General features: G+C 31.3%; 1 protein-coding gene across 1 annotated transcript in view; it reads right to left on the bottom strand.

The window, feature by feature from the left end:
• mAChR-A (muscarinic Acetylcholine Receptor, A-type) overlaps window positions 1-23,952 on the bottom strand; it is a 100,419-nt gene that overhangs the window by 60,377 nt on the left and 16,090 nt on the right. The window contains exon 2 of the mRNA XM_075372030.1: window positions 23,469-23,642. Coding sequence (XP_075228145.1) covers window positions 23,469-23,642 — 174 coding nt within the window. The remainder of the gene's footprint in view (window positions 1-23,468; window positions 23,643-23,952) is intronic.

The raw sequence follows: 23,952 nt of genomic DNA on the forward strand, positions 1-23,952 counted from the left end.
CTCGCGAGTTACCCATAGCATTTAAAATGTAGAATCCTAATTAGTAAAACCTAATTAGTATGTCTTGAAAAAAATTAGCCAGAAATTTTCACCCCTTCCAAAAAAATTATACAACGTTGTTTATTTGGAATTATGACTGTATCTTTGCATTTTTAAAACAATTAAAAAGAATTTTTTTTAAATCTATTACCACTTAGGGATTTTCTTTTTTAAATTATTTTTACCCGAATGCTTCTTGTTGAGTATAGCAGCCCCACAAACTGAAAACATTTTTTTCGCAAAACATGAAGAAAAAAAATCATAATTTTGGTAATTATTTATCAACAAAAAGTAAATATTTTATCATAAAAATATATTACTTTCTGACTACGCCATAATGAATTCATTACCGCTTTTTTTAAACACGGTACGACATGGATACCAAATCTACATAAATAAAAATGTAAATGTTCGTTTGTTCAAAATCTTTAATCTCCGAAAGTTCTTCACCGATTGCTTTGAAATTTGCATTCGAATACGTTTTTATATACCTACTATTTATATACCTAAATGTCACACCTGTGACAGGTAAAAACATGGTTTTTTTTTAAAGAAACAGCGCTATCTGTTGGACGTAAAAGCAACACACGATATACTGAATATATTTTACGATTCCATTTCAATGTTTCCGCTATAGACTAAAATACTACTGGACCGAATTACGCGCAGGGAAAAAAGGTGAAAGGGAAAACCGAAAAAGGGAAGTAGGGAAAAATCGGAAAAGGGATAAATTGAATATAGGTAAAAGGGAAAAATGGAAAAAATAAAAAAGGGGAAAACGGGGAAAGTAAATGTAAAGAGGAAAAAAGAGAAGAAGAAAGGAGAAAGATGAAGGCAAAGGGGAAATAAAGGAAAGATAAATGGGAAGAAAATGGAAAAGGGGAGGAAATTGGGAAATGAAAGGGGAAAATTGTGGAAAGGGAACGGGAATATGGTAAAACTGAAAATGGGAAAAGGGAAAATATGGAACGGAAAATGGGGGAAGGAGAAAGGAAAGGGGGAAAGCGAAAAAGTGAAAGGTTAAATTCTGTGAAATTCCGTGATGTTCAATTTGTTAATGTTTTATCAAACTTTCAATTTTGTTCATTTAATATATATATATATATATATATATATATGCACTCAAATCTAGCAGTAGCGAAGCATTGCCGGGTCTATTGGTCTCAAATTAAAACAATGTTTTTTTTTGTTGTTATGAATTATAATTTATCGTAAAATTTTTTTTACAATGAGAGATTAATAATTATTAATAAATCAATATATTCAAATGAAAAAAAAAATTTGAAATAAAAAAAAGGAGATGGTAGTCTGATTCCCACGTTACAACAGTCCTAAATCCAAAATTTCAACATCCTACAACTAATCATCTTTGAGTTACGCGAGATTCATACGTACGTACAAACGTCACGCCGAAACTAGTCAAAATGGGATATTTCTGTTGAAATCAGAAAACCGAAATTTTTCGCAATCACAATACTTCCTTTACTTCGTACAAGGAAGTAAAGGTTATAGTATATAATATCGTGATTTTCAAGGAAATTTTGGTAATTTTATATTTATTAAAATTTTATAGAAGCAAGTAAAATGTCACCTACAAAAAAAAATTATAAATTCACTTTTTTCTTTTTGTTTTGTAACCTCCGGGACCACCCTTAGGTATTGCTTCAGAGGATGAGATGAATGATTTGTCGCATGTGAACATGCCTGACCGGGATTCGAACCCGGGACCTCCGGATGACTTATAAAATTAAAATTCAATGCTAATAATTTAAAATTGACTTATAAATTTTAATTCCGGATGACTTAAAATTCACTTATAACACTTTAAGTTAACGTATAATTAATATTTTAAGATTCAGTTTTCGTACAAAACATAATTTACAGTCATAAAGGTTAAGCTAAAATATTTTGTAATAAAAGCCAATACTATTCATTATTATTATTTTTAAAAGAGAAAGTAGGTTAAGAAGTTTTAAGTTGAAGCACATAAGTTGTACATAAGTTCAAAGTTATGTACATTAGTTAGGTATCATAATCATGCATATTTTATTATATTTGCACAGAGAACGGTAGAGTTGACTGTATTACAGCAAAAAGCAGTGGTTTGAAGTCGAAAAATGAAGCATATTATAACTAGAGGGGCGAGAGAGAGAGAGAGAATCGGGAATCTCTCTCTCTCTCTCTCTCTCTCTCTCTCTCTCGCTCTGTCTGTGTGTGTGTGTGTGTGTGTGTGTGTGTATGTGTGTGTTTGTGTCCAGGCAGACTATAGTGAAATAGTGTGGGTTGATATTTGATGAAGTAGCGTTGGAAGGTGAGGGGTTGGTTAGTTATATAAGAGAGGGCAAAAGTTAGGAGGAAGAAGTAACAGACTGGCAAGTGGCCTGTGCTTACTGTCTACTCTGAATATTACTGTGTGCATAGTGTGCCATACTATGTAGGTGAGAAGCGAGAACAGTGTAAGTGAAGCAAACGAGGTATGGTGTGTGTCTGTGTGAATAAGTATCGTTATGGTGTGAGGAGCTAGTTGGTTCCCTTTTCAAAGGGCACAGAATATTAAAATACTAGGGGGAAGGAGAGAGAGAGAGAGAGAGATTGATAAGAAGAAAAAAGGGGGAGAGCACTCATGCTGACATTATTATATAACTCAACTCTTCTTTTCTCAAGTAAGTCTTTGTGTGTATGTGTGTGTTCTATATGTTTTATAAACGTGTTAACCCTCTAATACTAAGCTCCAGGAACGTTATAATTCTTATTATTATTTTATAACTATGAGACGTTATTCAATTCACTTTATAACAACAATAATAATAATAATCTGTGTAGTTATTAATTCTAAGCTCTTTTCTACTTATGCCTTTTTTGAAAATCTGTAATATCTACATACTGATATTAAACAATAAATATAATAAGTAGTTAACAATTTTGTATATATTTAAATAAATACCATAAATAAAAAAGTTTAAAGTATATTTGAAAATAAAAAAACTGATGTGGACACCACATGACTTCCTTGTACGCCTATTAAATTTTATATACCCATTTTTTACTGTACTTCATTTGAAAGTGAGATACGATACTCCAGTTTTCTAATAAAGTGGATAGTTACACAATTGAATTGTGGTGGAGACCAGATAGCATCAAATTTTTTTGTGGTGTCCGTATCAGCATTTTATTAGTTTATATATCAATTTTGATTCACGTCGCTCAATTTTGTGGTGTAAGTGAGAACGTGTAAGCGAGATCCGTAACCACGGATATATTGGTTCGAATCCGACTTCATATACGTATATTTTTTTTTGTTTTTTTTTTTTTAATTTAAATAAATATTGATTTATTAATAATTATTAACATCTGTAAAATTTTTTTAATTAAAATAAAAAGTATATAAAATTTTATTTCACTAATAACTTATGATTTTTTTCATTAAAATAATTTTTTTTTACTGTTATTATTGAATTATTATTTATTGTAAAACGTTTTTTACAATGAGAGGTTAATAATTATTAATAAATCAATATATTTAAATAAAAAAAATAAAAAATAAAAAAAAATATATGTGTATATGAAGTCGGATTCGAACCGATGTGCCTTACCAAATTTTTGTGCCAACCCAAATATATCATTAATTAAAATTTCATTTGGCTACAACTCTGGAACCAATGAAAATAAGTACCACTTATGATATATCGTTGAGAAGCTCTCAATGAGGGCTTATTACTGCAGATAAGAAAAGGAACTTTTTTGGACACTTGGTCCAATCGATTGCAATCAAAAGGGAAAGTGCACAACTAGATGTTACAACAGTCCTAAATCCAAAATTTCAACATACTACGGCTAATCTTTTGTGAGTTATGCATGATACGTACTTACAGGCGTCAAGCCGAAAGTAGTCAAAATGGATTTAGGAATGGTCAAAATGGATATTTCCGTTGAAATCTGAAAACCGAAATTTCTCCCGATCACAAAATTCCTTTACTTCGTACAAGGAAGTAAAAAACTAAAAAAATAGAGTTCACCACCTAGCGGTTGAAATCAGAAACTCCTGGGCACGGTTTTTTAAATTTGCATTTAATTTTCAAATGAGGGCATTTTGAGCCCGGTAGGCGTGCGGATGAAAAACATTGCTCTTTAATATAGGATAATTAAAGAGCGTGCATGTAACAATTTTGTATATAGTATAATTTTTTTTTTAAATAATAATAAATATAATTTATTTAAAAATATATATATATTTGGTGAATTAATCATCAAATGGTAAAAATGATAAAATTATTTCACAAAATTAATAGGGAATAGTAACCCGTATAAACCAATCTAAAAACCACTAATTCAAGAAATGTCATGACTGGGATCCAGTATGATATTACGTAACTAACCAACAGCATTCGGAATTGAAAATATAGATGAATTTTGATACCATTTCTTAGATAATTAATTCATAAAAAAAACAACACGAAAATCATTTCTTTATTTTTTTTTAATAAAAAGCGAGGACTGATCGCACAGGTTATCTATCGTACCCTCACATAGTATCATAATTGACCAAAAATAAAGTGGAATTGTATTAGCCTTTTAAACTGTATAAATAAATAGCAGAACAATAACCGGCCAATCGAGTTCGAAATCTAAGAATAGATAACTCGATTTTTTCTTCTTTAAACATTTTTATAAAATTTCATATGAGAAGTGATGCACTCAAGTTTGAGTTCATAAGTACCTAGGTGTTTTGTTTGATGAGAAGTTGCTGTTTAGCAACCACATTAGGCAAGTAACGGCGGACGCCATCTCTGTGATGCACAAGCTTAGGATGATTGCTCGAAAGGATTACGGACTGTCGGGCAGTCATTTGTACATGGTGTACCAAGGTGTCTTCGAAAGTATGACCCCTTAAGCGGAGTCCGTTTGGGCACATAGGTTGGAAAGAAATCGAGTACTTATTCAAAATTTAAGGCCCAGCGCAGAGCCTTAATTGTATGCACTGTGTTAAAACAACCTCCTACGAGGCTACCACTGTATTGGGAAAGGCTCTCCCAATCGACTTAGTGGTGAAAGTTCGGGCGGCCATGTGGAAATTGCAGGGAGGCCGAGGTATATGCGATGCGGTTTCGAGCCGGGCCTGCACCGGAGCGGAACGGTGATATCAATGCACTGGTTCTAAATTTCGACGTTTGCCTATCTCCCGCGCCTGCGGAGGAGGCTTTACAGCCTCGCGATGGAATCATGGCAGTAAGAATGGCACGCCACGACTAAGGAAATCTTCTTGCATAGATATATACAGGATCTGGGGAGATGGTATGCCTTCTTCGTTTTTAAGGGTAACGGGAACCCGAGTGCTCTCCAACCATGTAAATTAAACCAATATTTGTTTCGGTTCCGCCTGGCAGCTGATAAGCTGTGCGTCTGCAGGGAGGTCCGGTCGAACGAACACATGATATTCGACTGCCCAACACTTGGGGGGCCAGAACTCAGGCCAGCCTGGAACTTACAGGTCAAGGGGAAAACTGGCCACTCACAAGCGGCGAGTCAATGTGGCAATAGCCGCATTGTCGGACGTGTGGGAGTTCCTAGATGAGGTTGCTTTGTTCAACCGACATCAGTAGTTTACCTAGAAAAGACTCTTACCGCGCTGCTGTAGGAAGCTAACCGAGAGGTATGGCTGGCTACCGGCCAGATTAAGGCTCCAAACGCTTTAATGGTGGACAGGTAATTGATGGAATTCTAGGCGTAGCAGCGAATTGTTTTGTCTTTGACAAGATAAATAAATTATTGATAGTCATATATGTTTTAGTAGTTGACGGGGTGCGCCTACCCATTTTAGTAATATATGATGTGGTCGGTGGGACACGCAAGCGAGTGGTGTATGGTACCACGCTTTTAGGTTAGCTCTAGGAGCTAGTTAGGACACTGGTCGCTAAACTTTTTCGTGGCTCAGTAGCCTTTTATGGCACAGACATTCGGTCTTACGCTTTAAGGCGACCGAATAGGGTGGTGGCGGGAGAAATGCCAAGCAAACCAATGAGAAGTGATACAATAAAACAAACGAAGAAAATTTTTAAAAACATTTCACAATCGAATAAATTTTGCTTCGCAGTAAGAAACTGCGTCATCACTATTACCTTGACAAATCCTTTTTTTTGTAAAACTAATTCGTACACGAAAAAAATTCCTTCGAAAAAATTGTTACAATATCAATTATAGCTATTATAAAATTTAAAAGACCAATAGAATTCTACTTAACTAAAAGTCAACTGTGATACTGCGTGAAATTATGCTAACAAGCCAGTCGGCGAACAGAATGCCATGACTTATTTACTCTTAGCTTTACCGATACAAACACAGTGACGTCACGAAACGGGTTGTGTAATAGTAGCGGATGAATAAGAGTATGTCCAATGCTTGTAGTACTCACGTTCCAGGAGTAGAGCTATTGTCATCAAACGTATTATACAAACAGCTGTTGCGTAGACAACCAGCGTATTGTCTGTTAATGGAATGAATCGTATTCAATTATGACTAGGATATACATTTCCGAGTTTAAATTGTTTACGTTAGTGTAGAACTTAAGAAAAAATTAAATATAGATCTTGATTTAACACTGTCTATGAATTTCGATTACAGTACCAAATCAGCAGAAAAACACTATTGTGGCACAGAGTGTAATATAATAACCAAGAAAATAAAAATGTTTCATCTTATAATTACTGATAAAATCGATTGTATTTTATTCAATGGCAAAAATATTTTTGTAAAAAAAATTTACGGAAATTAATAGGCTATGATAAAATTGAAAGGATCAACAGAATTTCAAGACATTATCATTCTTAGCCGTAAAACGAATGAGATAATGCTAAACTGGAAATCCAAATCAAAACAGAGAAAACTTTTAATAATTTTTTTTTAAATTCATTTCAAATGTAAAATTTAAACTTTATTTTTATATAGAGTATTACAGAATATAATTATAACTTTTTTTGTTAGAAATTATAATTTCAGTAATTTAAGTTCATTATATGAAAATTCATCGAACAAAAGAATTTAAAAAAATTATTTTCCGCAACTGTGATGATAGCATTATGACATTACGGCCAACCAATCAGCATTTGAAATATATGGAAACAATCAATCTCCATTTAGATTTTTTCGTGATTCGATCTGCGATAGGAGAAAAAGAATAACAAGAATGCACAGAAAGCGACAGATTAAAAAAAATATTTCACTAAGTTAGATAAAAATGAATAAAATTACGTTATTCTAAAAAATAGTCCGATAATACAAAATATCCAATAAATGTCTTTACCCAATAGAAAAAACGGAAATTTAATAGAAAATTAACCATTAGAAAAAATCAGATTTGGACACCACATAACTTCTTTGAACGCCAATTAAATTAAACACATATATTTTTTTTAAATAAAAAGTAAATAAAATTTTATTTGATTAATAACTTCTGTAATTTTTTTCTTATTGTTATTATTGAATTATTATTTACCGTAAATTTTTTTACGAGGTTAATAAAGCATTAATATATTTAAATTAAAAAAAAAAGTTAAAATAAAAAAAGCAGATGAAGTCTGATTCGAACCAATGTGCCTTCCCTTGTAACATTCAACAATTTCATTAATTAAAATTTTATTTGGCTATATCTATTTATATAAAATCAAAGAATATTCTTCCTTTTATTAAATAATTATTTTATGATATCTTGATAATAGTCTACAAAGTTCATTTTATCCAAAAAATATAAAAAATCGGTAAATAATTTATTATTCTTAGTGTATACATTGCAAAATAAGCACCCAATAGTCCAATGAGATGAGGATGATAATGTATGACATGTAAGTGAGGTGTAGTCTTGTACAGATCCAGGCCGACTACTCCTGAGATGTATGGTTAATTGAACCTCAACCACTAAAGTACACCGGTATCCACAGTTCTAGTATTCAAATCCGTATAAAATTAACTAACTTTTACTAGGATTTGAACCTCAGAACCTTCGACTTCGAAAATCAGCCGTTAAATACACAATTTTCGAAGATGAGTTTACTATTAGACCAGCCCCGGGGGGCAAAAAATAGATAAATGTGAAAAATAAAATAAGAAATAATTTTTTTTCAGATAATGCACGTAAATAAGTGCATAAATTATTCGGAGTCAATTATAAATTTCAACTTCTACAGGTAATTTACTTTAAATTATACTGTGTAAATTATAAATAATTAACTATGATAGGAGGCAAATGTATGAAAAAGAAATAACTTGTGTTGATTCGCAGAAACGGGGTTGGACATTAATATATTATTATTACAACATAAAAGCTGACAGTTATTTAAATACTTTTATATTTACGTAACTGTCGTTTGTACGTCTAGTGCAAACTTTATATTTTAAATAAAAAGTAACGTTTTATTTTAAGGTACGTATAAATTGAAAATATTCAAATATGATAGAGGTTTAGGGGTTGAGGTAATTACTTCATTCTTTTTGAATCTGCCACTGAACTGTAACAAATTTGCCAATCATTTCGATATGTATCATTTGGTTTGACCGTTTTTATTTACTGTAGTTGACCTGTATATCACAAATATTAGCGGAAATAAACTCTATTGCTTTCACAGTTAAAACATTAAATAGCCCTTGTCAACGAAACGAGTGGGATTATACCAAAAAGTTATTATTCGAAAAAAGAGTGGGAAGATATCCCTGCTTCCTTTAGGCGAAATTTCAAAATTAAAAATATAGTAAGTTTAGTTTAGAGGTCAAATTTAATTCATAATTATCGGCTTTGATACCATTATTGTTTTAATTACTCGCAAGAATGCGTTTTAATAAATAGTGGTTGAAATGTTACAATATTTCAATGATTCGCAAAGTTAATCACGGGGAAATTTCTATCACCGAGGGGTTGTAATAGGAGTTTGTAATCTTACCAAACCTTTTTTTTCCTTTTTAGCCTCCGGGAATTATCATTCAGGTATTACTTCAGAGGATGAATGAGGATGATATGTATGAGTGTAAATGAAGGGTAGTCTTGTACAATCTCAGTTCGACCATCCTGAGATGTGTGAATTGAAACCTAACTACCAAAGAACACCGGAATCCACGATCTAGTATTCAAATCCGTATAAAAGTAACTGCATTTACAGGAACTTGAAAGCTGGAACTCTCGACTTACCAAACCTGATTCCCGTCAATCTCCGAAGATCAGATTCTATATTCAGTGGACGAAAGATGAACGGTTTTCTAATAATCAGAATTTATTATTTAAATTCACAAGAATATTACTTAGCCCAGAAGAATATCTCGAAGAAACTGACATTTTTTATATATATATATAACATATACACAAACACACATACACACATCGTTATCAGACAATCACACGCCAAGAATGAAGTGTGCCTCATGAGTGGGGTAAAACTTAAAAAGTTTCAATGGAACGGGCAAGATTGTGACATCATTTTTATGAACTCTGAGAAAAAAATTGTAAGTAAAACCTTCGGGCTATGACAATTCTAACCAAAATGGCAGTAATTTAATATTTTTTCTCTTTTAGTTTCAAAAGCGGTTTAAAACAGACTAGAAGTATACCGAAAAATAGATCGTTTTGAGGACGAGCATTTGTTAAATTATATATTTTAGGTAGATTTCATAAGAAAGCTACCTATTGTAATGGGTACCATGATTCGACTTCCGGAAAATTTCGACATATCTTCGCGTTTCACATCCGCCAGACCCCAAAACCATCGTCAGCTTAAAAGTATATAAAAGTATATATATATATATATATATAAGCTTAAAAGTATATATATATATATATATATATAAGCTTAAAAGTATATATATATATATATATATCACTTTATTGTGGACCAGACAACTGCTGCAGTTTTGCGCCAATCACTTTCAAACTGTTCCATAAAAATAACTCGTCCCAAAATCTCGGTCGAGTTTCTTAACGGCTAAAATCGGACGATGCGGTTGGAAATGGGGAGGGACTTTACGAAAAACCAAAATATCTCTATAACTTTCTTATTAAGTAAAATATCGAATTAGTTTTAAGTTCCTACTATTTTTTGGATAAGGGCCTAAAACTTATTTAAGTAAATTTTTTTTATATCACCAACCATTGGCCCAAGGGTGGAAAAAATGCGGTTTTCCATTCGAACAACAAATCTGAAGAGAAGAAATTTTAAAAATTACCATTTTTATACATGTACTTGTATATCATAAAGAATTTTCATACAAGAAACAAATGAAATATTCAAAAATCCCTTTAAAATAACTTCGTGGAATAATCATCGGGTGAATTTGGGTATGACTTTAATTAGCATGTTTAAAAGCTTAAAGACATTTTTGTCATTGCTTTAACTATACTTAATTTTAGACAGGTTTATTTCCTTTTTCACTGATAACAACATTTTCATTTCCTTTTATATCGTATTCAAAGCATTTAAATTCAAAACCTATCAATATTGTTATTTTTTAATAATCCCGAACTCCATACATTCTCAGTTTATTGCTGGATGAAACTCTTTTACTTCTTTTTCTTTCACACTTCTTTTTTTATTTTTATCAAAACGTAGACCTCTTTCATTTGAGTTTCTCCGTGTACAAATGCTTTCATACGGACAACGATTCTTGTCGGTTATTCAGATGTTATACAAAAAAAAAACTTTTTTAAATATAAAATGCTAAAAAATAAGTAAATAAATAAACTGACATCAATAAAAGAAAAATTCCCTTTCGGCACACGGGAAAGCGGAGGCAGATTTAGCCGGTGCTAAGTAGGGGAATAAAATGTCCACCTTAAAGATAAGAAAAATTTCAAATTTACTCAATACGACAATGGTTGCATGAGAAAAATGTTTCACATGTTAAGCATACGACAAGCCCCAGCGTACAATTCCAACAACATTTTGGTCGTACCTTGCCGTAAGTATAATCAAAAATTGATTATACTTAAATTGGTTATTTCAAAAATTGTTTCAAACAAAAGTTTTAGGTAATGTTTATAGGAAAAACGACCATCTTAAACCGATTCGATACTGTGCCTATTAAGGTAGTTATGGTTATTTTGTCTTCGAAACCCCATTTTTCCAGGGGGTGGAAAAATGGTTGGTTACATCAAAAAATTTTACCATAAGTTTTAGGACCTTACCCAAAGAATAGTAGGAATTCGAAATTTATTTAATAAAAAGTTAAAAAGATATTTTGTTTTTTCTAAAAAGCCACCCCATGGTCCGATTTTGGCCGTTAACAAACTCGATCGAGATTTTGGATCGATTTACTTTTAGGGAACAATTTGAAAGTGATTGGCGCAAAATTACGGTAGTTATCGTGTCCACAAGAAAGTGAAATGTGTGTGTGTGTGTGTGTGTGTGTGTGTGTGTGTGTGTGTGTGTGTGTGTGTGTGTGTGTGTGTGTGTGTGTGTGTGTGTGTGTGTGTGTGTGTGTGTGTGTAAATATAAACTTTTGAACTGACGGGGGTTTTGGGCCCTGGGTGATGTGAAACGCGAAGATGTGTCGGAATTTTCCGGAAGTCGAATCATGGTACCCATTACAACAGGTAGCTTTCTTATGAAATTTATCTAAAAGTACCTACCTGATCATGTAAAAAAAGTTGTTTAAATTTTGACTTTTTGAAGTCAACGTGAAATTTAAGTAAGGTTTAGTAATAATGTATAAATAATTATTTTTAATTTACTACCGACTCTTTTTTAAATGTCAAAGAAGAACTGAAAAAGTATTATTACTATTTTCATTCATTTTTTCCAATTTTTTTTAACTTTGAATAGAAAATTTTTCATCTTACATTTTATTTTATATTTTCATCTAGATAAGAAGTGACAACTCTAGAAACCTCGGGTTATAATTCAGTTACTGATCTTATACGACGTAACACAATAAAAGCTAATGGAAAGTTTATTATTTTATACGTAATAACTAGAGTGTATCGCAATTTTTCATTTACTTTTCCTCTGACACACTTAAAAATTACGAGCAATGTATTTTTATTTATATAACACACAAACATATATACCATTAAACTGTAAAGCTCTTATAATACAATATAATAGCTGTATTTAATAGCAAAAAAAAGTCGCTCGGTAAAATGATTTAAAATAGTAATGTGTAGCGAACCAGTGAACTAGAAGAAATGATTTCTAGGTTGTCCTGGCAACCCCTCGACGGTCCCGAACGCACTCACGTACACAGAACATCATAATCATCAATCCCTCATCTATAGCGCTTCCCCCTTCTTAAACGTCCCATCCCCTTTTTCTCTCCCGACAGACCTTTTCACAAAAACAATAAAACGTAGTTTATGGTATACCCTACCACGCTGCCGACCAGCACTATTCGGATTTAAAATCAAACGATACAAAATTTTGTTATATTAAACAGTGTTTTTCACTAAATTAAATCAAAATATGTTCCACTTTTTTTTCATACATAATGTGCCAAATAGAGCAAATAATTTTATTTAGTTCAATTACTTTCAGCCGATTGAATAAATAGCCTTTATTTATTAATAACATAACCACAAAATTAAGGAAAAAGAACTATTTTATTAAGTTATTTATTTATCATAAACTGGTGTGTTACAATCCTTCATACTTCAATTTTATTTTAGTGTTTTTTAACTTTTACAGTAAATATAGTTTATTGTGACTCCAAGGAACCGATGATTGTCAGTCACGATAACCGATGTTTAGGTAGCTCAGTGATGTTACTTTAATATACCATCTACACGGATATTGTAATACAGTAATAATAATGTATTTCCGCAAAAATATTATAAAAAAAAACTACGCAATAAATACAAATATGGTAGATTTAAACAATATAGATAAAATTGTTAAAAACAACTTTTTCTGTAAAAAGTCGGTTATTTTGCTTTGTTTCGAATATTTTTTGTTATAATACAATTTTTGAAGGTTCTTTTCAACATAAAAAAACAAACATTCTTTGCTATTCATTACAAACTTATGTAAAACTAAGAAACCGACAAACGGTTTTCATTGCCGCTAAAGGTTCTGGAAGATTCGGCGGGTTGATGTCTTCATCGTTATAATTATCCCCGTATATTTCTACTAGTACTGTAGCCACTACATCATCATCTATTACAGTTTCATGCATTTCCAAAAACTTTGCCAACCTCTTAATAATCTTCAAACAATCCATCTGACAACGATTGGTTTTGAAGAGTTATTTCCCCGTTCCGCTAGAGATTCTTCTTCACATGCAACATCAGTATCTTCTCCAGACTGTGGTCAAAATAGTTATTAGTGTTGCCTTTTTTGATCGAAATCCTGAATCATTTGTAAAATTAGGTATTTTTTGTAATAGACTTTACCGATTAGATCTAAGGGCTATAAGACCGCTGTTGTTTTCAGTAGTAAGAACAGTAACGTTATACACGGAAGATTTTCGAAGTGTGGACGAGCCGGATACTTGTCAATAAGCAGCAATGAACAGTATTTAAATTACGGTCCCATTTTCGTAGCCGAGACGTAAAGATATCACTTTTCATCTAAGCGTCTTTTTAATTTCGTATATAACAAGAAGTGATTTCAAACCTTTAAAACACCAGGGTTTAGCACTTTTTTCTACAAACAAAAGTTTTTTTTTTGTCAGTTCCAGTCATATTTGTAGTAATTAGTACTGTTAGTCTTTCTTTTGATAATTTTCCTCCCGAACACGTTTCGCTATTAAACCGAAAGGTTCTTTCTGACGTCAATTTAAAATAAAAGACCGGATTCATCAACATTACAGATTTCTTCGTCCAAATAGCCTTCTTTTAATTTTGGCTAAATGGTCTCTAGCCATTTTTCTGTCACGCCGGTCGGAGCTGCTGCGGCCTAGCTTCTTATTCTCCCCGATAAAATATCGTGACGCTGACGGAACCGTTGTATCCAAGCTTAAATTATTTCACATGGTCTACCGAATTTTTCAGAAAAATCGTTCGCCTTAGCTTGTAATAAAAAGTAGCTAATAGGGATATCACTAGCTAGCCCTCTGGTATTTTAATTATTTTAACTGCGCTTGGTCTACAACATTATGTTGACAGGTCGTAATTTTTTTGATTTCATAGAATGCTTCAAAATGTTTCTTAATTTTTCAAATTCTTCCATATCCCCGATATTGTCAAATGACCTACGTCTAATTGTAGGGCAATAATCTTATTAGTTTCACCATTCTCTAACCGGCAGATAATGTGCGCCTTTTCCTCTATCGTGAATGTTTTCCGCGAAGTGATAATTAAATCACTATTAAATGAATAATTACACAGGATACGTAAAATAAAATACTGAACCCGCGCGATATAATGCGCTCACAGCAAAAAATTAATAAAAACTGAATGTGGCTGCTTCAGTTAACAATAATTTGGTACACGAAGAAGATAAGAAAAACAAGAACTATAGTACATATGCAGGTAAAAAGTAAAAGGTGGCTCATTTTAACCGTTAAAATATTTCTGTAGCTCTAAGGTAGATGATATACTGCGTTACTGACGAGTCACTTCCGTCCGTCATTATAAGCGATAAAATGTTGCATTGCAGTAGAAAAAATTAAGTCATAATAACCGATATGTCACTACAACCGATGCGATTATAAACAATATATATACTGTATTTATGTATTAACAGCACACCAAACCAACCAACAGTCAAGTTTTGGTCACTATATCCGATATGTCATTATATCCGATGTCACTATAAACGAAACTTATTGCCATTTACTAAATTCAATTATCTGCTTTGACCTCCAATTAAATTATTTATTTTTCCATAAAGAATTTATAATTATCTCATTATATAAAAATATACCTGTTTGTAGAATAACCCAATTCAATCATTTTTATGTCGTTCGAGAAATTTTGTTGAGTGTATTTTTTTTAAATTAAGCTCCATTTTCCTTAGAGAAAGTTTCGAAGAAACTTCACTTTTAATCAAATTTTCCTTAAAAAACTGATTAAAACCCTTAATTATTAAAGATCTTTAAATTGGAACTCTCTTAAAATTAATTCTTTAAATAAGAAAGAGATTTTTATCTCAAAATATAAAATTTGTAAAGTTGATCGCAGAATCTATGTCTTGAATTGGCAATTTCTGTCACTTTAATGTTACAACTTACAAAATTAAATACTCTTCGAAAAATTGTATGTATCTACTCCTTTCTACATCATTAATTATTCCCCACCAATTCAGTAAACATTCACATTTCAGCTAGGCTGTAATACGTCGGAATACAAGTGGTATAATCGTTTGTACAACGTGTTTGACTGATTTATAAAGAATTATGTAATATAAATGGTGTATTTAACAAAAAAAAAAAAAAAACTCGTTACAATAAAAACAACAAAAAAACTGCAATCGTAAAAAACCAAAAATGAAACTATAAAACAAAGAAAAAAATTGTACAAACACGCGAATAATGGACCACGTCCTTTTCTCTGAGTGATCATCTATCATTCTACAAACGCTTCCGTATTTTATATTTTAGTGAAAAAAATTATAAAAAACATATTTTTTAAAACTAGTTGCATTATTATTAGTAGTAGGATTTATTGCTAATTATAAATTATTCATTATCAAATAAATCTAACTCGTTCTAGCACAAAACCTTTTAGGAGCTAACTATTAACACATCTTCAGTGTAGTAACATATATTTTTTGATACCGGAAAACCGATGATGTCTTCATTGATGCCAAAAAAAGTCGTTTTTTTTTTAAAGACAGGCACAGTGTTAACTGTGTTCCTGTCTTTAAAAAAATTTTGGAAACCTCTTTAAGTATGTACTTAAGAAATAAATAAGTAATTATTTTATTTTATTCGATACACAATAAGAGCAATGTGAATCACATCACAAATGGGTAGATGTAGCCTGGATAAATTAAGGGAAACCATAGTAACCTAAATCAGAGTAGTATCACGAAGTACAAAATCAATAAAAAATTAAAATAGAACAGGTTAAAGTCTATATTAATAATTTAATATACAAATATATATTTTTATTAATTTATTTTCATAGTAACAACAGGCTTATTACGACCTTTACAACTACTAGATGATAAATGAATTTTGTAGCGTGTGAAAGATTCCTTGCATAACCGGGACATCCGGATGAAAGGTCGAGACGCTACCACTTCGCCACGGAAATCAGCAATATTTGTATAATAGCAAATTAATTATGTGATAACACAAACTAAACGAAATAACTAGAAAATAAATGACAATTCAGAAATCGTTAATGAAAACCGTTTAAATGTTTGTTTACCAGAAAATGCAGAGTTTTTAAAACGTTTCTTTTTATTTAAACAGTGTAATACTATTGTTTATGCAGAATAAAATCTCTTTATTTTATTTTAAATAAATTGATGGAAAATGAGTACGTAATCTATTAAAAATGGCAACAAAAGCAAATAAGATCTTTCCTCGTAAGCCGAAGTATTGTGTTAAATTACAAGATTTGATAAAGGTGCGTAATGTGATGTTTTAAGAATAATTGTGAATTTTTGTCAGTAAAAGTACAAATTGCATATCCATAATTACAAACATCTGGATAAATTAGAACTTATAATATACTAAATAACAGCCTGCAGTATAGACTATATACTATGTACGAGTATACTATTAATCGACTATAGAATTATACTATATACTATACTATTATACTTATTATATTATATTATTTTATTAAACTATTACTACTTATATTACACTATTATATAGCCTATCGTACAGACTCTATACCATTGATTCTCAAACTTTTTCGCCCGTCGCCCACATTGAGAATCAAAACTTTTCTAGCGCCCACTTAATGTATAAACGTACCATCTGTTAAAAATAATAACTGCAATTGCTGTTTTTAATATGTTTTAATTTTTGTAGTAGTGTAGTAAGTACTTAATTTTAGTTTGAAATATCAGGAAAATATCATTTTTGCCTTTTTTTTTAATCAACCGTCGCCTTCATTATTTTCTTTTTTTTTTGTTTAACCTCCGAGACCACCGTTAGGTATTGCTTTAGAGGATGAGATGAATGATTTGTAGCGTGTTTGAATATGCCATGCCTGACCGGGATTCGAACTCGGGACTTCCGGATGAAAGGCCGAGACATTGTCACTCGCGTCACTGAGGCCGGCACCATCACCTTCCTACATCGCCTGAACGCCGCCAATTTTCTATCGGCCTTCTGCCGCCCCCCCCCCTTAAGGCGGCCACAAGGAAGCGTCATCGCCCACTTTGAGAACAAATGCTCTATACGATTCATATTTATGCACGCCAAAACAAAGATCTGACAACCCGTTTTTCTATCTAGAAAACTTCTGATTTTTTAGGAAACTTCAAGAGATTTTATAATTCAGATGAGAATATACTTAGGCGTAGTAATACAACTATGATGAAAAGCTTAGCGTTTTATTAAGATGCTTCAAATCAAAACAGTAGCGGTTTGATTTTGTTGGAAATGAAAACAATTTGATCATCCCAAGAGAATTTGTCATAATAAAATACCCAGAAATGTTTGAATATGAGCAACAGAAATACTACTTTATCGTTAATAAAAATTCTAGCTACGCTATTAGCAATGTTATGTATACTTCAGGAGTACGATGAAAAAAAGTATTAACAGTATTAAAATTAATTCCGTTGGAGAAACAATTTGCAATAATTTTAAAGCGAATGGTTATTTTAATGGTTTTCTAGTTTCGCTAAAAATTTAATAAATAAAAAAAATTCATTTATCTGCCAATGAATTTTTAAGTAATATTAAATTAAAATTTCTGAACTTAATAGATTCTCGTTTTCGATGTACATAAATATTTACTCAATTATTTTTTAACTAACCGATTTAAAATTATTTTAAAATACACATTTTAATTATTTTATTATCATTAAAATAGTTAAATTACTAATATTTCATGAAATTAATAATTATTTTTAAGTAATTTAAACTTCTCTTATTTATTTATTAACTAGAAAACCCGTCGAGGCTTCACCCGCGTTAATTGGTTATTTGTGTTTCCCGTCGCGATCAGGGAATGTTGAGCAGGTCAGGGTTCGCTTTACACGCCATTCCCGTCTAGCCACAAAGATCTGTTCCATAGACCCCGTCTGTATTCATTACAACTCATTGCGTGTCGACCAATATTTTGTCGTTTGGACGCATTGTTATTTTTAAATTATAAAAGTTTTTACTTCTATATAAATATTAATATTATTATTTACGGTTTATTTACATTTTTGTAACTTACAAAAAGAATAAATTGTGTAATATTAATGCACTATTTTTTTCTTGCTTTGACCCCCGGAATGTTTATCATAGTTCAGACCTCACCAATAACTACTATATAAATCATAAAAAAGATGTTTAAATTAATAACCTAAAACTTCTTTGACTAAATTTAATTTAGTTGTATATATCGAGAAATATCGTCTAATCGATGACTGTCATTGTCTATATCGATCGTTGTCTATGTCAATTAATTCAACTTCAACTTTTTGAGACCGTTATTATTAATGTGATTAAATATTAGCAAAAAAAAAAAAAATTACAATGAAAATGTAACCCGTACGGTCAGAGTCTCAATGATATCATTTCTTTTGATAAAAAAATATTTCTGTAATATAAATAAAACTGTTTTTAACAAAACGATACTGATATCAAAAAAGGCAAGACACGACATTTCTATTATCAAAATCTGTTATTAATTTAGACGTTGTCTAACAAAATTCGAGGTATTTTTTGAAAGCACTCTTTATTACTCTTGTAACTGAATTGAAATATAATGTTTTCACGCTTATTTTTCCCCTCATTTTCATTTCACTGTTACGTTAGGTTATGTTCAGAACTGTAAACGTAGTTCGTTGACTTCGTCGCCTCTAACCGACGAAGTTCTAACCAAATCCGTGATGTATTAAATATTATGGGACAAATAACATGTAAACACTCCCGGAACAAATAATAATGAATTGTGAAATTTTCAGCGAAATCGGTTAACTAGTTTTTGAGTTATTAGGGCACACAAAACGAAGATTGTATTTTATTTATATAGATTTGGAATTTTACTAATGCTGATCGAAGTCATTACAAAATTTTTCTTTAATCCTGAAAACAATTGCTAACAAAAACTCGTGGTATAATACGTGGTATAATGGCATATAATTCGTTATTCGTGGTATAATTATATTTATAATGCAATGTATTACGTACAGAAATATATTGATACATTTATTTATGAATTTATACACATAAATAAATAGGATAAAAGAAACTAATATTTATAATTGTAACAATTTATTTATACATATATATATATATATATATATTCGGAAAGCCCTCACTAACTTAATAATTATAGTTACAAAACTGAAATTTGGTATAACTTGTTCAAATGAGGTCTTTAGAAAAACTGATAATGCGAGTAACTGTAAAAAGGAATGTAGATGTCGTAAGAGCTAGAAACTTGTAATATGGCACGAATACTCCGTTAACGCTGCAAACTACAGGAAAGACGGGACTTTTTTCTTATTCAATCAGAAAAGGACGGTAAAGAAGGTTACTACTCTTAAAGAATGGGCCAATGTGTCACGCACTAATTATGATGTAATAATAACATTTATAAAATATTTACTTATTCAATAATCAAGATAATAATATTTCGTTTAAATTTAATAGTTATTAAAAAAAAAAACCCTCAATGAAGATTAAACGGAATTTATGTACTCACTTATACCCATATATTTTCTTCTTCTTTTTTTCTTGGACGCACAAGGAAGTGCGCCCAGCGCCTGGACACGATATTTATTAACAATTAAAAACTAAAACCCAGTAACATATATTTTCTGAACCTATAGATTCAGAAATCTGTGATATAAATTTATATGATAGTAATTTCAAACCAAGTGTAAATCTCATTAATTCATCAATTTATAAAAAATACGCTCAGTAAAAAGCATAACTCGTATTTTCCTTTTAAACCACACTTCAAAGACAGAGATTAGATTCAGTCAAAATTTCACATTTTGCAATCCAATTGTGATAGAAGCTAGAATTTGTCATTGCAGAGCACAATTTAAAAAAAAAGAAAAAGAAAAATCAATTTTTCCTTCCACTAAAAAATAATAAAATAGAAGAAAACCACTCATATTTTTTTGCACTAGCACCAACTGTTGAGAACATTTAATAAAGTGTTATTTGTCAATTTTTTTCCCAATCTACAGGATTATTCCCTATTGTAGATACACTACTTCTTTTTTTATGATAAAAAATTAATTTTGTGTTGTGTAAAAAAATTCCAAACCGAGATTTGAACCCAGAATCTTCCAGATGACACTTAACACCAGAATATTCTGTTCATAAATCTAATTATTTTTTAGCTATATACTGTATACTGATTTACTAATATAAAATATTTTATTTGCTTCAAAAGAGCAATAAAATAAAGAGTTAAATATTTAAAAATATTTACCAGTACGAAGAACGAATACTTCAGCGACAGAGATACTACAATTAAATCATTTTTAAAGAAATCAAAAACGTACGTGAACATAAAAATGTTCTTTTTTAGAGGATCTCAGTCAACACTGAAGCAGAAAAGAAAACGGTAACTTATCAAATAAATGGAAACGTATAGAAAATATGGTAACGTGTAAGTAATACATGACATTTCGCTTGCGGCAGTGAAATCCCATATATGAAATTCACTAACATAATTCAATTAATTTTCCATCTAAATTCAACGTATCACAAAGGTCACCATTTGCCTGAAGTAAATTTTTCTATCGTCTGATTAATACACAATAGAAAAAAAGGTATTATTTATTAAACACTCCTCATTTCTGACGACCTTCAAATCATAAAATAAATAAAAATATTGGCTTAATCTTACACGCTTTATGATGCTTTCGAACAGAGTATTTCTTACTAAGTTCGAAATTGCATAACCTTGTACTGATTTAACAAAGTAAAATATTTCAAAAACTGTTCCAACATTTCAATAAATTATTTCTATTTTAGATTTCAACAATTACTGATTTCTAGTTACGCACCGATTTCTCTAATACTTTTCATTAGATTTTTATTTTTAAGCCTATACAATGATACATCTCAAAAAAAAAAAGATAGATACTTTTCTCGTATTTATCCGGACGCTAAGGTGTAGAAAAAAATCTCCATCTTACTTGTAATACATCGTTTCTAAAAAAAAACAAAAAAACAACAGAACGTGATACTGACCGAAATTCTCCGGAAACCAAAATATTGTTTAGTGATGTAAGTTTGTCAGACCCATATTTTTTTTTTGTTTATTCCGGGCGAAAAACACTTAGGCGTTATCATAGCCCGGACACGACATATTTGTTGTAATAAACAAACAGATATTACATTTTTTGTCTCAAATAGAATAATAAAATTCCAACTGCTATACGACAATTGGCACGAATAGCTGATACACATTACACAAATTTAAATATTTGAGTATAAACGGACGCCCTAAGAAACAATAAGACATAACATAAGAACAGTTCATTGTCCGCTAGAATAGTTCGCATGTAACCTCCAGTTTAAACTCGCGACGCAATGCCGCTTAACAGATGCAATCTATAAAATATGGTGCAGTGTCACTCGTCAGTCGGCAGTCGCAGCGAGCACAAATTGGTGCATCTGTTTCGGTTATCAAATATCCACGAGTGAGCTTAGTGTGCCCTATTCGCAAACGACAGATAATAACTTCCACTCGACGGTTAATTCTGCATAAGGAGTTCCACGGTAAAATAACGTTTTAATAGAACGAAGTTTGTTGATCATGGTAGCATGCCATTCACTTTGCCATTAATCATGAAGAAGGAAACAGACAAGGTCGTTAGAAGCGACACGATCGATGAAAGAAGGTTGGAAACAAGCCTCCTTTGCCGCATAATCTGCGCACTCATTGCCTGAAATTCCTATATGGCTTACTGGAGAAACTTACTGTTGTATTACGTCAAGTCATTTCACAGACAACAGGGTGTCTAGAGCACAAATCAGTCGCCTGTAGGGAACTCATGGAATCTGAGCAAACAAGAACATGTCAATATTTTTGGTTAATTTTAAAGGCCAGGATTCATCGGGTTTTCTCCTTGAAAATCACTTGTTAAGTTTACAAAAATGTCTAATGTCTACTTACAACACTATGAAAGTGTTCAGAATGCGACAAACTTTTTATTTTGCAAAAGTAGATAATCATAAAAATACAGATAATTCATACAGTAAAAGAACCACGCGAAGAAAATTATTATTATATTGACGATGGCTTGTCATTTCATTTTTAGACTTTAAATTAATGATTTATATAGTTTCATTATCGATTAAACATGGAGTTGATTGGTAAACAATTAAAATAACAGAATATGTAATATTCTGAGAACTCAACTGCCTTCTACGGACAACCACTTAATTCTACAAAAATCTGAGTTTAGTGTATGGAAGAAGTATTAAAACTATTTTTTTCTTACAAAAAATGATAAATTAGTATTATCATAAACTTCAGAGCATTGCTAATATGGTAATGCTGAATACAAAAAGATTAAACAACAGCAAAACCAACGATATAAATGCGATGGATGGATTTGTTTACGAACAGATTAACCATCTACTGGTTTGTGACACTCCCGATTTTTAGACCTTTCTCCTCTTGGAATTTATTTGTGGGGTTTTTGAAGGAAATCTTTCTACAAACAATCCCGTTTCTCTTGATGAATTCAAAATAAACATTCACAAAAATCCGCACAAAATCTCACCAAAAATACATACAATAAAAACGTCTCTTCGCAGTTACGAAACTGAAACATTACAAAACTGTGATCCAACCGGAAATAACATACGGAAGTAAAACTCTGTTTAAAACAACTAATTCTGCGGTTATAGACAGAATCTTGAAATTCGAGAGAAGAATAGCACGGACGTGCATTAATAAAAATATTCGATAGATGGAGACCGGAGAATTCTCTAATATAAAGCAGTAAATAAAGAATTACAACCTGCAACCAGAACGATCTGTAAAAAAAAAAAGAATTTCATTCTTAGGACACTTAATCAGAACACCTGGCAACAGATTGTCAAGAATTATAGAAAACTTCGGGATAGTAAATACAAAATAAAATTAAGGAAGATTTGAAAGAACTTGTAGAAACTATAAAAGATTTAAAAGAAAAAACAGATGAGATTAAGAAACTGAAAAAGAAACAAATTAAATTACAACCAAGAATGTACAACAGGAAGGAAGGGTGATTTCAGAAAGGCCAAGACAGGCAAGATCTGAAAGGATGAAGAAATATTGAATAAATAGGAGACTAAAAAAAAAACCCCTTGTTATAACTGACTAAAGTGATCCATGCTGGCTATAAAAGCAAAAAAAGATAATAATAATAATAATAATTACTTACCTATCATGACGGCCGCTCGATTTGTAGTACGTTTAGCTCTGTACGTTAACGGTCTCGTAACAGAGAAATACCTGTCGAAACTTATAATGAGCAAATTTAAAACCGACGCATTACTCGCTAAATAATCCAACGCTAACCAAGTATCACATATATGAGGACCCAAGGGCCAGTAACCTGAAAAAACAAAACAAAAGCTATACAAATCTAAAACGGACAAATAATAATCTAAGTGCAAAATTATCTAAATTTTTTTCATTCCTTAAAAAAAAGTAAAATGTATAATCTATATTAAAATAAATCGTTCCATGTTCGAAATTAAATGGAACTTGACGATACTGCTCTTGGATACTGTCTCCTGTAGTTGTTAAAAGAGTTCACCACAAACTTCGCTTGTCATTCTAGAGAGCGTAATATGGGATCATGCATTAACAAGACCAAGAACAAGAAACAAGGAACACGAACAAGGAACGCAGCTACTTACGAG

This window comes from Lycorma delicatula, chromosome 7 (genome assembly GCF_047948215.1).
Source record: "Lycorma delicatula isolate Av1 chromosome 7, ASM4794821v1, whole genome shotgun sequence".
In the NCBI taxonomy this organism is placed as follows: domain Eukaryota; kingdom Metazoa; phylum Arthropoda; class Insecta; order Hemiptera; family Fulgoridae; genus Lycorma; species Lycorma delicatula.